The sequence below is a fragment of the Gallinula chloropus genome (genome assembly GCF_964237585.1).
Source record: "Gallinula chloropus genome assembly, chromosome: 17".
In the NCBI taxonomy this organism is placed as follows: domain Eukaryota; kingdom Metazoa; phylum Chordata; class Aves; order Gruiformes; family Rallidae; genus Gallinula; species Gallinula chloropus.
In genome coordinates this window covers 11,170,325-11,182,577 of record NC_140102.1, presented here as the reverse complement: position 1 = coordinate 11,182,577, position 12,253 = coordinate 11,170,325, and the positions used below count along the sequence as shown (strand labels likewise).

Below are 12,253 nucleotides of genomic sequence, written 5' to 3'. Positions count from 1 at the left end.
TCGCTGTGGCAGCACAAAGCAGTAATGGCGCAGAGGCAGGGTCGGACACGCGAAAGCGGCGCGTCCTTCCCCACCGAGCGCAACCCGAGCGGCAGCCGTGCTCCGCTGGCTTCCCCGGGCGAGGCGCCATGGGACGGAGCGCAGGCGGGAGGGGAGAGGCGAGGCGGCGGTCAATCCCAAAGCCCGTCCTGAAGCTCCGCAATACGCGCGCCCACCGCCCACCTCCACCTTTGCAGCAGTAAAATGCAGCATTCGCAGCGCGCATGCGCCTCCCCCAAGCCGGCGCCCCGGGATAGCTATTTATAGCAAGTGACGTCACCTAGAAATAGAACGCGGGGGAGCAGCGCCCCCTCCCCTCCCCTGCAGTCTCCTCAACTCCGCCCCCTCGTTGCCTTCCTAGCGCGCAGGCGCAGCCGCCGGCAGCAGCGCGAGGCTCCGAGCCGGGCGGAGAGGCGCGAGCTGCACACGCCGCGGAGGGGACGCAGCGAGCGCGCGGCTGCCCACCTTGCCGCGGTCCGTGAGCGCGAGGCGCCAACCGTCGCCTGGCAAGCGCGGCCGGCGGGTGAGCGGCGGCTGAGGCGAGCCCGGCGGTCGCTGAGAGCGGGAGAGCGAACGTGAGGTGGCGGCTCCGTTGTAGGTTCCCTGCTCGCGCCAGCCGCGCGTTCCGAGGCGCAGCCCCCTGCCTCCCCATTCCTCTCTCTTTGAGGGGCGCAGAGTGCCCAGCCCAGCAGCCACCACGGAAGCGGCTATGGGGGACCGAGAGCAACTGCTGCAGCGAGCCCGCCTGGCCGAGCAGGCGGAGAGATACGACGACATGGCCTCGGCCATGAAGTCGGTGAGTGGGGCTGGTAGCGTGGCGGCTGTGGGTCGTACCCGGGGAGGAGTGTGTAGGGTGGGTAGTGGCGGGGGAGGGAGGGAGAGGAAGTCCGGGCTAGTCCGAGGCGGAGTTGGGTCCCGGGGAGGATGCGAGCCGCCAGATCCCACCCGACGCGGTGAAGAAAGGAGGGCGGGAGCAGGAGCCAGACCATCCCGCTGGGACACCTCGCCGCCGTGTGGGGCGGTGCCCGTTACTACCTGCTTTGGGGAGAGATGAGACAAACGGTAGCCGCTCCAAACTGAACATAGATTCCCCCTTTTAAAATCTGATTTCTGTCTCTCGCTTTTTCTTCATTTCCTCGTAACGGCTCCCTTGCAGCCCTCCCGCTCCCTTGGCTGTCCCTGCCCCGGGGGTGTGGCTGTCCCCATGCCCTCCTCTCGCTTCTCTCCCCAACGCCGCCAATCCGGCGCGCAGTGCCGCAGTTTGAATCCTGCCCGCCTCTCCCTCGGCGCGGCGGGAACCTTGGGGATTCTTTTTCTGCCCCTGCTCAAGATGGGGTCCGTCCTCCCGCGCTGCACACACACCGCACTCCGGTGGGGGCGGCGGGTTTGACCTTGGGGTGCGTTTCCCCTTCTGGGGGAGTCTGGAACGCGCGAGCGGGTGGGGGTGCCGTCTGGTGAGATGCCCGCTGGGGCGGGGGGTGTCTGGAGGAACCGCGCACGCCAAGACGAGCCCCTTCCTTTTCTAGACGCTTCTTCTGCCATGCGATAAAAGGCACGAATAGAGGCCTCATCCTCAAACATCAGTGCTCTGGCTTAAAGATGGTGTAGTAGTGTGGCATCCGGGTAAAAAAGATGTCCAGTGCACTGAGAGCGCTACCCAAGCTTCAATGCTGCCTCTTCTTTGTAGGGTAACAAATTTTCAGTGCATTCCTTACCTAGCTGAATACTAACATGTGTTTAAACACTTCAGTTACAGTTGCAATTCCGTTCCTTTCAGAACCAAGCTATGAAATTCACTTGTGCTAACCTGTCTGTACTGATACATAATAAAATTGCAGAATGATCAACCTTCTTATGTCTAGTCCTTTTCTTAAAATCAAAGTATTCCTACCACCTGAATGTTAAGCATAATCTTAATGCCAGTAAATGCTTTGCAGTGTCTTTGCTGTGTCTGATTACCGTTGGTTTGTTCTTGCTGATCTGCCTGTCCTTCGTGAACACCAAAGGCCCCAACAGCTTCCCTTGAGTACTGCTGTTTCAAGACACGAGATGATTTTAGTTTGAAAGAGCAGCTTCGAATGGAGTTCACATTTTTGTTGTAACAATCAATCCTTTTGGTGTCGTTCAGGGGCTGCCATGTATGTCGTGTCCCTTAAATAAGGGCAGTAAAAAGACACTCTTGTCCACTTTCAACTATGGTGCTCTAAACATATGTTGAAACAGAATGCAGTTGCTATCCTTCAGGAAACATGTAAATAAAATGTGTGTAACTAGTGTGTATGCCCAGCTGTCTTTTTAAACTGTCCTAATTACAATACAATTTTTATTCATCTTAAGTTCTCAGTATTCACTTCTGTAATGCTACTTTAGCTCTAGAGTAAGTTGTGTAAGGAGGAGCTTCTGTAATTGGGAGCTTGAGAACACTTTGTATGGGAGCAATCATGAGCACTTATGAAATGTTACATGATAGATACTGAAAAAAATCAAAAAGTAGAGCTGAATTTAAAGGCAACACTTTCCCTATTTAAGCTGTTCCTGTGCTCTTGCATGCTTATAATGTACCACTGATGGCTTACTTGGCTTCACAGGTGTTCACTCTGACAGGGCAATTTCTAGAATGCTCTTTGAAATTGATTTTGTAGGTTGGAGCATAAGCTCCTATGAAATGTTATGTGGGCTGCTTGTTCTCACACAGCTAATATTCCCTTCTAGATCAGTGACTGTAAATAATGGCTATTAATTATTTAATCCATGTAGAATAATATTCAAATAATCATGCACTCCAGGGATGTTAGACTTTTCTTCAACAGAAAATCAGTGTTCAAACTCAGATATCTATTTTCAATGCAGAAAATCTTGATTTGGAAAGTTTCTTTTTTTAAAAAAAAATCTGACTATAATGTATCTGGTTTTTTAAAGGTGCCATATGAAAGTAGTGTGCGTTCAGTGTAAATAAAGATCTGAATGGATAATCTCATTCTAAATGTTTGTCACCACACATTTACAATACCTGATAGCCACAACCTGATAGTCCTAAAACAAAGTAACAAGGACTATTTTAGCAAAAGCACAGTTGCATGGTTTCTGAGACTGCACTGAAGGAAGCACAAGTATGACAAGACTGCCATTTCAGCTGTCAGTGCAAAGCTGGAGAAACACTTATTTTTCAGTCCCATCACTTCCTCCTATTAAAGAAAAGCCAGAAAAAGTAGCAGTTCTAGCTTAAGTAAGGAAGTAATAATACATTTTTTGTTGGTATTAATCTTTTTTTTATTGGAAGAATTGTAGTATTCTGGCTTATGAGGTGTAGACAGGAAAGGAAAATAAAGCTTGGTTTGCTGTTATAAATGAATGAGTTTAGCTTCTTCGGCCAAAATTATTTTAATAGAAAATGCAATCATATGTAAACATCTCTCTACTAAATGGCATTCTTCCAAGGGGTGTGGCATTCTCATTGCATTAAATGCTGCTCCAGGATTCCAACTATTTAAATAACTCCATACGGTAGGTAAAAAATTACTTCTCAACACATGGAGGAAAGACATGCTTTTAGTGTAAGTGTTCTCACTCAATGCAAAAAATACTCCAGCATCTTTAGAATACAGCATTGAGTACCTTTGGTTTTAGATACATTCCAGAAATAGTTAAACCCTTAGTATTTCAGACAGTATTAACCCTAGTATGTAGTGCTCTAATTGATGTTGCTTTTCTAGTATAGCTATATGGCAGGTAAGGGGATCGCTCCTTAAAATGGGTAAGATGAATCTGAGTTATGAGAGGTATAATTTTAAAGTTAGTCATGTGTGAAATACTACTCAGGGTGAAATAAATTTAAGTCTTGGAATGATCTAAAGTTTTTTAAGCAAAGTAGCTTGAGGTTCTAGTTTAATTTGCAGGGTTTATCTGTGTACATAAATGAGCTTGAAAGTTTGTGATGTTCCATATGCTTAGTACTGTATTGCTGAGTTATCCTTCATATCAGTGTCTAGTTTAGGTTAATGAAGTGTGTGTGTAGGAGGGAGGAAAGAGAAACCTTTAATGCAAACAATATCCCCTGCTCTGAGATGCCTTACTGTGGTTTTGTACAGTAAATCTAGCTATAGAACTTTCCATGCTTGATGTGTAAAACACTGAAGCCATGTGATGCAAGAAACTGATCTGGTTTAAATTCATTAGTCTGGTTTCTATTTGCTAAAAAAGTCATGGAGTGTTTAGGTTTCTATCAGGAGAGTTTTAATACTGAAACCTGACTTTATACTGGCTCAACTACAGTCATTTTTGCAGCGGCTTGCTAAGAATTGGCTGTAGCTGTGACTTAAATGCTCTGGCTAGTAAGACAGAAGTATAATCACAAACATTCAATTGACCTGGGTCAAATTCTACTAGGTAATCTGACAGTGTGTCATAAATCTGCTGTCAAATGTGCAATGTTCACTTTTGTGTGTTTTCCATGTGAAAGTGACTTCGCTTGGCATGGCCTATGTGGGATCATACACATGGAAGTAATTTCTGAGCTGATGCGGTACTGCCACGCTCATCTGCATGTGTAGTTAGGGATTCCAGGGTAATACTCAGGATTCTGTTTATAAACTACTGTTTTTTCCCAGTTAACTGAAAGAGGAGGAGATACCTGTAAGTATTACAGAGAGAAATTATTTGGGTTGTATTCTTATATAAAGCAGACTGTCAGTCTGAATGTAAATTACTAGCAGTTTCCGTGTTCAGCTCCATAGTCTGGCTCAGGAAGAAAAATGATGCCAAATTTAGGTGAGAGAGGGGTGTGTTTGCATAAGGGAAGTATAGAGTAGCATCTAAGTAAGGAAAGACTGCTTTGAAGTCATATTACAATTGGCTTTCATCTTTAAAAAGCTTCTGTTAAGAAAAAGAGACATTATAAGAAAGTTATGTCTACATTTAAAATGTAAAAATAAAATATTGCGTTCCAAGTTCTGTTCTATTAAGGAAATGCTATAGGTAGAATGGAAGATAGGAAGGAATAAATTTCCTTCAGCATTTCAAGTTTTCTTTTTTCTCTGCATCATTCCCACATGTGAAGAGAAGCCTGTCTGGTTTTATCAGCTTTGCTAGTGTATCCGAAATAGATAAAGCAGACAGCCTCATAATTTCACCTGCTTTCCTTTGAGTCTGGTTTCTTGTAATACAGGTGTTAGGGAGATAAATGTGATTTTTAGATATACCTACATAGAGTTTCAGCATTTTTTAGCTAGTATGGGGAAGAAGTTGCCATGGGCTTGAGTTGATGGTAGTTGCTGATTTTCCAGTAACTTCTGATACATCTTAAAGGTAGTAAACATCTAAGCATTGTGAATTAGCTTCTCTGTTAATGTTTTCTTTTTACCTTAAGGAATGGTTTCAAGGTGAGCTTGTAAGTCTTGGCAATTAATTTCCAGCAATCTAGTGATGATCTGGAATAGTCTCTTTAAGCCTCTTAACCTTATATCAGATTTCTTCCTGTTTTGATTCAGAAGTTAACATTCTTTTTCCACATATGATCTATTCTGCAGTTAGTCCCAAAAGGTGACGTTTTCCCTGTTGTGCTTTGTGTTAATATATCTTTAGTATTCCCTGCTATTGCTCAACCTTGCTATGTCAGTGTAAGTTCTGTTAGCAGTTATCTGAGGGTCAGGAACAGAGGTGGTAAGTGGAGCATGAGATGAAAGATAGAGGTGATGTATCAGGAGAAGAATTAGGATACCTGTGTTTGCAGTTGTCTTGTAGCTTTAATTTCTTTTGTTGGGGTCTAGGCTGCAAAGCTAGGAGGTGGCATTTCTATTGTCCTGTCCCATTAAGTCTCATCCTCAGTTATTTTTGTGTCTTATATACTTCTCTACACTCAGTTTTTATTTTTATGGGTAATACAGCTCAGTAGTATATTATCAGATCTTATTTTTTAAAGTGTGAAGATAATGAAGACACATGAGGAAAAAAAGGATTTATTTGTGTGCTTAGATGATGTTTAAGTTTTAGCAAAACATTACTGACTCCTTTAGATCAACTGCTGTGTTTAGGAACTTGCAATGAACTTTCAAGCAACATTTCCCATCAGTGGCCAAGAGATTATTAATCTTTTTTGGTAATACTATTTCTTTGAAAGCAAGTGCTCCCTAATAGGGAAGAAAAAGTTCTGAGCTGAGCCTTTAGATCTTGAGGAGTTTAATATTGCTACTAGAGAAAATTATATAGGTGGGTTGTAGTGGAGATTGCTGAGGCAGGGATAGTTGGGAGGATGAAGATTGGAAGCTGTGAAGATGATTATGAAGATGATGTTAGAGCTGATTCGTGTGCATTTCCCCCTCTGCAGATTGTCTCTAAATGTGTTAGGCTAGGCAGTGCAGTGTCTTTGGGGAGTTTAGGTTCCTGACCTGTGGGGAAGAGGCATTTTGGACATAAAAATAATGATTTAGAGTATTTTAAGAAAAAAGAAAATAATGCAGGCTCTCTTACTGTAACTGTTATAATGAATGTAAATTATGTTTTAGACTTTGAAAGTTGCACCTTTATTGGATGGTCCACTGGCTATACCAGCAGTCTCAAATAGTGTAAAGATTTGTGACTTATTTGTAGTAAGTATTTAGTTGTAAACCTTCTGGTACTTGTCAAGCAGTGTAAATATGCACATTTTAAAAGAAATAGTTCATGATTTTAGCAGTGTCTGAGTAAGGATGAGTTTACTTTCACCCAAAGTACATGTCCTTGGAATTCTGCTGACAACTTTTAATGGAGTATGCTTAAAGTAGTAGAGTTGCATTTCCCGTCCTAATTGCTGAGAGTTTAATTTCATATTTGTAATTTTGAAAAAATAGAATAAATTAACACAGCAAATTAAATAGGCTTAAATACAGTATTAGAAGTATTATCCTGCCTCTGTCTCAGCTTTCTGCAGTAGGAATTTGGAGCCAGTCACAGCTTTTTGCCTCAATTCCCAGTTCTGTTTCTATGCAGCATCTTTCATGTCCTCACCCTAGAATTTGTCTGCAGCCACCAGCTAGCAGCAATCAGGGTAAGGTTTGTATAACATTGTATAAGTGCTCACTAAGTGAATGAAAGATACTATGAAACACTAATTCCATTTGTACTATGCAGAGCTTAGTCATAATGTCTGCAGCTCTTCCGTCTCCGCTATTGAATGAGAGAAAGCAGCAGGGGAAAGAAATGCAAGAACTGCAGCAGTTTCCAGTGCCTGCGCTGTGCTCCAGATTCATAGAACTGGTATTCTAGGTACATTTAAATTAATCACTAAGTGGGTAGTCTGCATAATTTTAGCAGACTTCCTAAAAAACCTGAGCCTTCCTGCTGTGAGTGCTTCTCTGTTACACAAGCCTGGCTCACTTTTATGCAGTGAATGTGCTTTGCTATGGCTTCTAAATACATGTTCTATTACAACAGAACCGTGGGGTTTTCACTCTTATGTCTTGACTGCAGAAACAGTTTTAGACTTTAAATGTTACAAAGTCATTCCTGTCCAGATGAAATTTTGGGATCTAGAAACAATTTTGAATCTTGCATTTTGTGCTGGAAGTATTAAAGGAAGTTTGCATGCTCATCATTAAGGTAAACCCTTTAAATTTGATCTTTGTGTTTTCAGGTAACTGAGCTGAATGAGCCTCTTTCAAATGAGGATAGAAACCTGCTGTCTGTGGCCTACAAGAATGTAGTTGGAGCTAGACGATCTTCCTGGCGTGTCATCAGCAGCATAGAGCAGAAGACTATGGCAGATGGGAATGAGAAGAAGCTGGAGAAGGTGAAAGCCTATAGGGAGAAGATAGAAAAGGAGCTCGAGACAGTCTGTAACGATGTTTTGGCTCTCCTAGATAAATACTTGATCAAGAACTGCAATGACTTCCAGTATGAGAGCAAGGTCTTTTATCTGAAAATGAAAGGGGATTACTACCGCTATTTGGCAGAAGTTGCTGCAGGAGAGAAGAAGAACAGTGTTGTGGAAGCTTCAGAAGCTGCCTATAAAGAGGCTTTCGAAATCAGCAAAGAGCACATGCAGCCCACTCACCCAATTAGGCTGGGGCTGGCACTCAATTTCTCAGTGTTCTACTATGAAATCCAGAATGCTCCAGAGCAGGCCTGCCTTTTAGCCAAACAAGCCTTTGATGATGCCATAGCAGAGCTGGACACACTAAATGAGGATTCCTACAAGGACTCCACTCTCATCATGCAGTTACTTCGAGATAACCTCACTCTGTGGACGAGTGATCAGCAAGATGAAGAAGCAGGAGAGGGCAACAATTAAAAAGCTTTCCTCTGATCCCTCTTTCATCCACTTCACCATCCTCATTGTCACCAATATTTCCTTGCCACAGTCACACTAAATATCTAGTGCTAAGCATATCTGTATTGTACAGCTGTTCAGATCTGCTGTTCACTTTACCAAGAAGCAGTTACATATGAGTCTTCATGGGCATTGATGGATTGATTGGTTTATTTGCCCTATTAGTTGCACTTGAGCAGTGCAGAAAGGTGCATAGTAAATGAGGCATTTTTAGTTTGCCTGTTGATTGGAAAATACGGGAAAGAGTGGAAAGTTATTGAAGATAATTAGATTCCAGTTAAATTTTTTCCATTTGAAATGAGCTGACAGTTCTGTTAAGCAGTACATTTTGTGCATGCAGAGTAAACTAGCCACCCCAAATTTTTTTCTGTCAATGAAAACAGTTAGGCTGATGTGAAATGACCACCTTGTTCATCAGTTTACAATAAACTGTTTGAAATGTGAGGTTTCAGTAGCAATTTGGGTTTTCTTGCCTCTGAATTATGTGCACAGTTTCTTTTAATGCAGTGCATCGACCTAAGAGTTTTGATACTTGTAACCTTTTGCAGTTGTTTTGAAGAATCATGAATTTATTTTTTGTAAACTCTTTGGCTGTTTAGTTGTCTGTGTATTCTGACAACACTATGTCAATATTGGCCCATGTTAAGATGGATGACTGAGATGCCAGACTTCTAAATTAAATGTTTTGGAATTAAATGAATAAAATAAAATGCTGCTTCAGGGATGTTATCTCTACATAAGCTGTCCTGTCTTTTGTTCAGAGGAGAGACTGAGTTACCTGACACATCACTGCGGGGTTAAAACATATTCAATCAAAAGTTTAATGAGAAGTTCTCACGTGCTAAACAAACCCAAAACCCCAGAATGCTGAGAACAAGGGGGAAAAAAAACCCCAAACCAAACCCAACCCCAAACAAACTCCACAAAGCCCAAACACATCCACGGTCATCTCGAATGTTCTATGACTCAACTGTGTTAAAGCAGTGTTAAGGTGGTACATTTGGTTATTTGCTTGGTAGAGCAGTTGTTACACAATTCTGCTCTGGAGCTGAACATTTGTGAAGAAAGTTACTCGTTCCAATGTAGAGACTTGATTTCGCTTCCAGCTATTGTGCCCTCAACCTTTTGTTCTGAAGTGCTAACCACCAAATCACCTTTACTTACACATGAAAATCCTAGTTACTTTTATTTCACATTTACCTGCTTCAAATAAAGCCAGTATTTAATCTTTAAAGGATGCCTATTTTAGTTAACTTAGCTCTAGTTCCCAAGTTTATGTTGGTTTTGTGTTTGTTTTTTTCCCCAACAGTTAGTGTGTGTCTGTATTGGTTCCATACATACTTCTGTAATGGTATGTGACAGAAGGAGGAAAACTTAACAGTTAGATATCGCTGTATCCAGACTGCTCCCAGCACCTGAACTAGCTCAAAGGTCATGTAAGTTCTGTTTTACCTAAATCTATTTTTCTTTCATTTATGTAATAACTATTACTGGTTTGAATACCTGCAACAACTACACACAGTTTTTAAAAGCAGCAAGATGATTATTTATAAGAGTCTGGAGGATTAGAATTTTAAACGGTAGATTTGTGTGTATTTATATATTCTATTGCCTTTTAGATAATTCTAGCTTTATTACATCAGCAAATTTAAGGACAATTGAAAGACTAATGCAACATCAGAAGAAGGTGAAAATACAGATCCTTCATGTTGTGCTATTGTATAATCCTGAGGTGCTTCACCTACTGTAGTTGGAAGTATATACTTAATATAAATCACTACTGCCTGTCAGGGCTTATTCTGGAGGTCACGTTCTCTTATTTGCTCCTGTTTTATCAAGCAGGGTACGAGTCCCTGTTTTTCAGTTCCCCTTTTTGCAAGGAACCCTTGCAGGAATCTTTTGGCCCGTGATAGTCACTTGGGCTTTACCTGTCTCCTAGATTCCCACAGTTTCACTTCCTTTCCTTTCTCAAATCTGCTTACTTGCCCCCATGGAGGGAAGGTAAAACTTGGCAATAAGACTGCTTTTTTTTTTGCGGTTAAACACTCTGGCTAGTGAATGAAAATAAATTGCTAGTTTATTTTCTTCCTGCTGATAGAAATACTCCTGTCTTTGTTAATTCAAAAGCTGAGTCCTTACTCATCTTAGTCTTGTGCAGATTCTTTGGTACAAAACTGCGCGTTATTACTGTGCAAGAAAGCCAGCAAGTCTCCGACATCTCTGGACTAGGCAGTTGAAGATTAGCTATTGACCTGGTGCATGAGATCCAAAATGGATACGAGAGCAAAGGGGTTCTGGAAAATGGTGCAGTTCCCAGTAGAAACATTTATAAAGTAGACCAGTCAGCATGCTGTAGTTGTCTGTATTGCCATTAGTCTGGGTAAACCTTTACTGGGTATCATAAAGTATTAAATTCTGCTTTGCAGAGTAGTAGATTCTACTCTGCTGGAAGGGCAGATTCCCTGCTCCCAAGCAGTATAAAATTTCAGTGGATAGATCTGTTACAGCCATAAATATCAACAGATAGGAAGATAGTTGCATATTAAGAAGCTATGTGAAAAGTTGCAGTTCCTTCATTGTTTCTTGACAATGTCTCTTGACCCTATCATGTCACACGTTCTGCCTGGTTGACTGAAGGCATTCTGAGCACTCGTGAATGTAGAGGCCCTCAGTGATCCTGGAGGGGGTGGAAAATAGGACTGCTGACTGTGGGGTATTGCCTACTGGTCTTTGTATGCTTGGTCTGTCTAAAGGTGATCGATCCTTCAAAACTATAGGCTTTGTACCAGGATCTACTAGCATAATTAGAGATGATTGGAAAGTTGCAATGGCCTTCTAAGAAATTCATACCTTGTGCCAAGATCTTCAGAGGAGCTTCCTGCAGAATTAGGATTATCAAGAGCTTCCTAATTGAATGTCCTGGCATAAAACTCACCACAGTGGTACAAAGTTTTGTCAGAAAACTGTTGAATGCAGGCAGCTTATTCTCAAGTGTTCCTAGAAAGGTAGAATTTGGTGAACAGGAGGAGATTCCCAAGTTTATAGACTATCTCCCTCTGAAACATGGAAGAGCTGAAATTCATCATGGAGAATAGCTGACAGGTTATGTTTCCTGCAAGCAGTGTTTGTGTTGGGCCACCTGTGGGATTAAGATCATTGAAGCTACAATCTCAGTATACCTGAGTGAGGACCAAGTTCTTTTGAGGGTGATGAGCTTAAAGGCAGAGTGAAATTACTGGGTGTATTCAAGTAACTGTGTGCACAAGGTCACAATCTCAGAAGTAGTTCTGGCTTCGTTAATACAGTCAAAAGACTTAGTTTGTGTGATCTAGCTTTGTAGCAGTGCATGCTTCCCTGAGGGCAAATACATAATTTTCAAATAATCTGTCATTTTTCTTAGGAAATTCATCAAATATTATTGCTCTGGGTGCTCTGTGGCATAGAAAACATTTCTGTCCTTGTTAGGTGTTCATAAACCAAGTGTCAGCAGACACAGTTGCTCCACATAAGTTGATGATCACTCACCTCATGAGGCTTAGGAAATCTAATAAGTCAAATTCTTTCACCTGCTTCTGCTGCTTGCAGTATAGCACTATGTTCTCAGTAGGAGAGCAGATACTTATCCCATGTTCTCTACTCGTCAGTGAATGATCCAGTGGCAGAGAGCATGTTGCTTTTTGCTAGGCGTCAGTAGAGAGTGTTCTATAGCGTGAGAAAGAGAAAGGCTCCAAAGCAATCCATGTTCTTGCTTCTACATCAGAAGCCCAAGTCACATTTTCTGTCTCTGAGTTTCTAATATAAATAAAATCTTAGGCTACACACAATTTATTTGAAGACACTTGATGTAATTACCAAAAGGGCTTAGTTGACATTCACACCATTTTTTGAAGCAGGAGTAATTCCAATGGAAAG

General features: G+C 41.9%; 1 protein-coding gene across 1 annotated transcript; it reads left to right on the top strand.

Annotated features, from left to right (window-relative positions):
* The first annotated feature begins 435 nt into the window (after window positions 1-435).
* YWHAH (tyrosine 3-monooxygenase/tryptophan 5-monooxygenase activation protein eta) lies at window positions 436-9,070 on the top strand. Its single transcript, XM_084271969.1, has 2 exons — window positions 436-835; window positions 7,646-9,070. Exons 1-2 carry the CDS (start codon window positions 749-751, stop codon window positions 8,300-8,302), a joined length of 744 nt encoding a protein of 247 aa, XP_084128095.1. The 5' UTR covers window positions 436-748; the 3' UTR covers window positions 8,303-9,070.
* Window positions 9,071-12,253: the final 3,183 nt, after the last annotated feature.

Bases quoted from the DNA above. Each gene is read 5' to 3' on its own strand.
- YWHAH (XM_084271969.1), top strand. From the start codon at position 749: ATGGGGGACCGAGAGCAACTGCTGCAGCGAGCCCGCCTGGCCGAGCAG. The intron at 836-7,645 runs GTGAGTGGGGCT...TTGTGTTTTCAG, and splicing joins TGGCCTCGGCCATGAAGTCG to GTAACTGAGCTGAATGAGCC.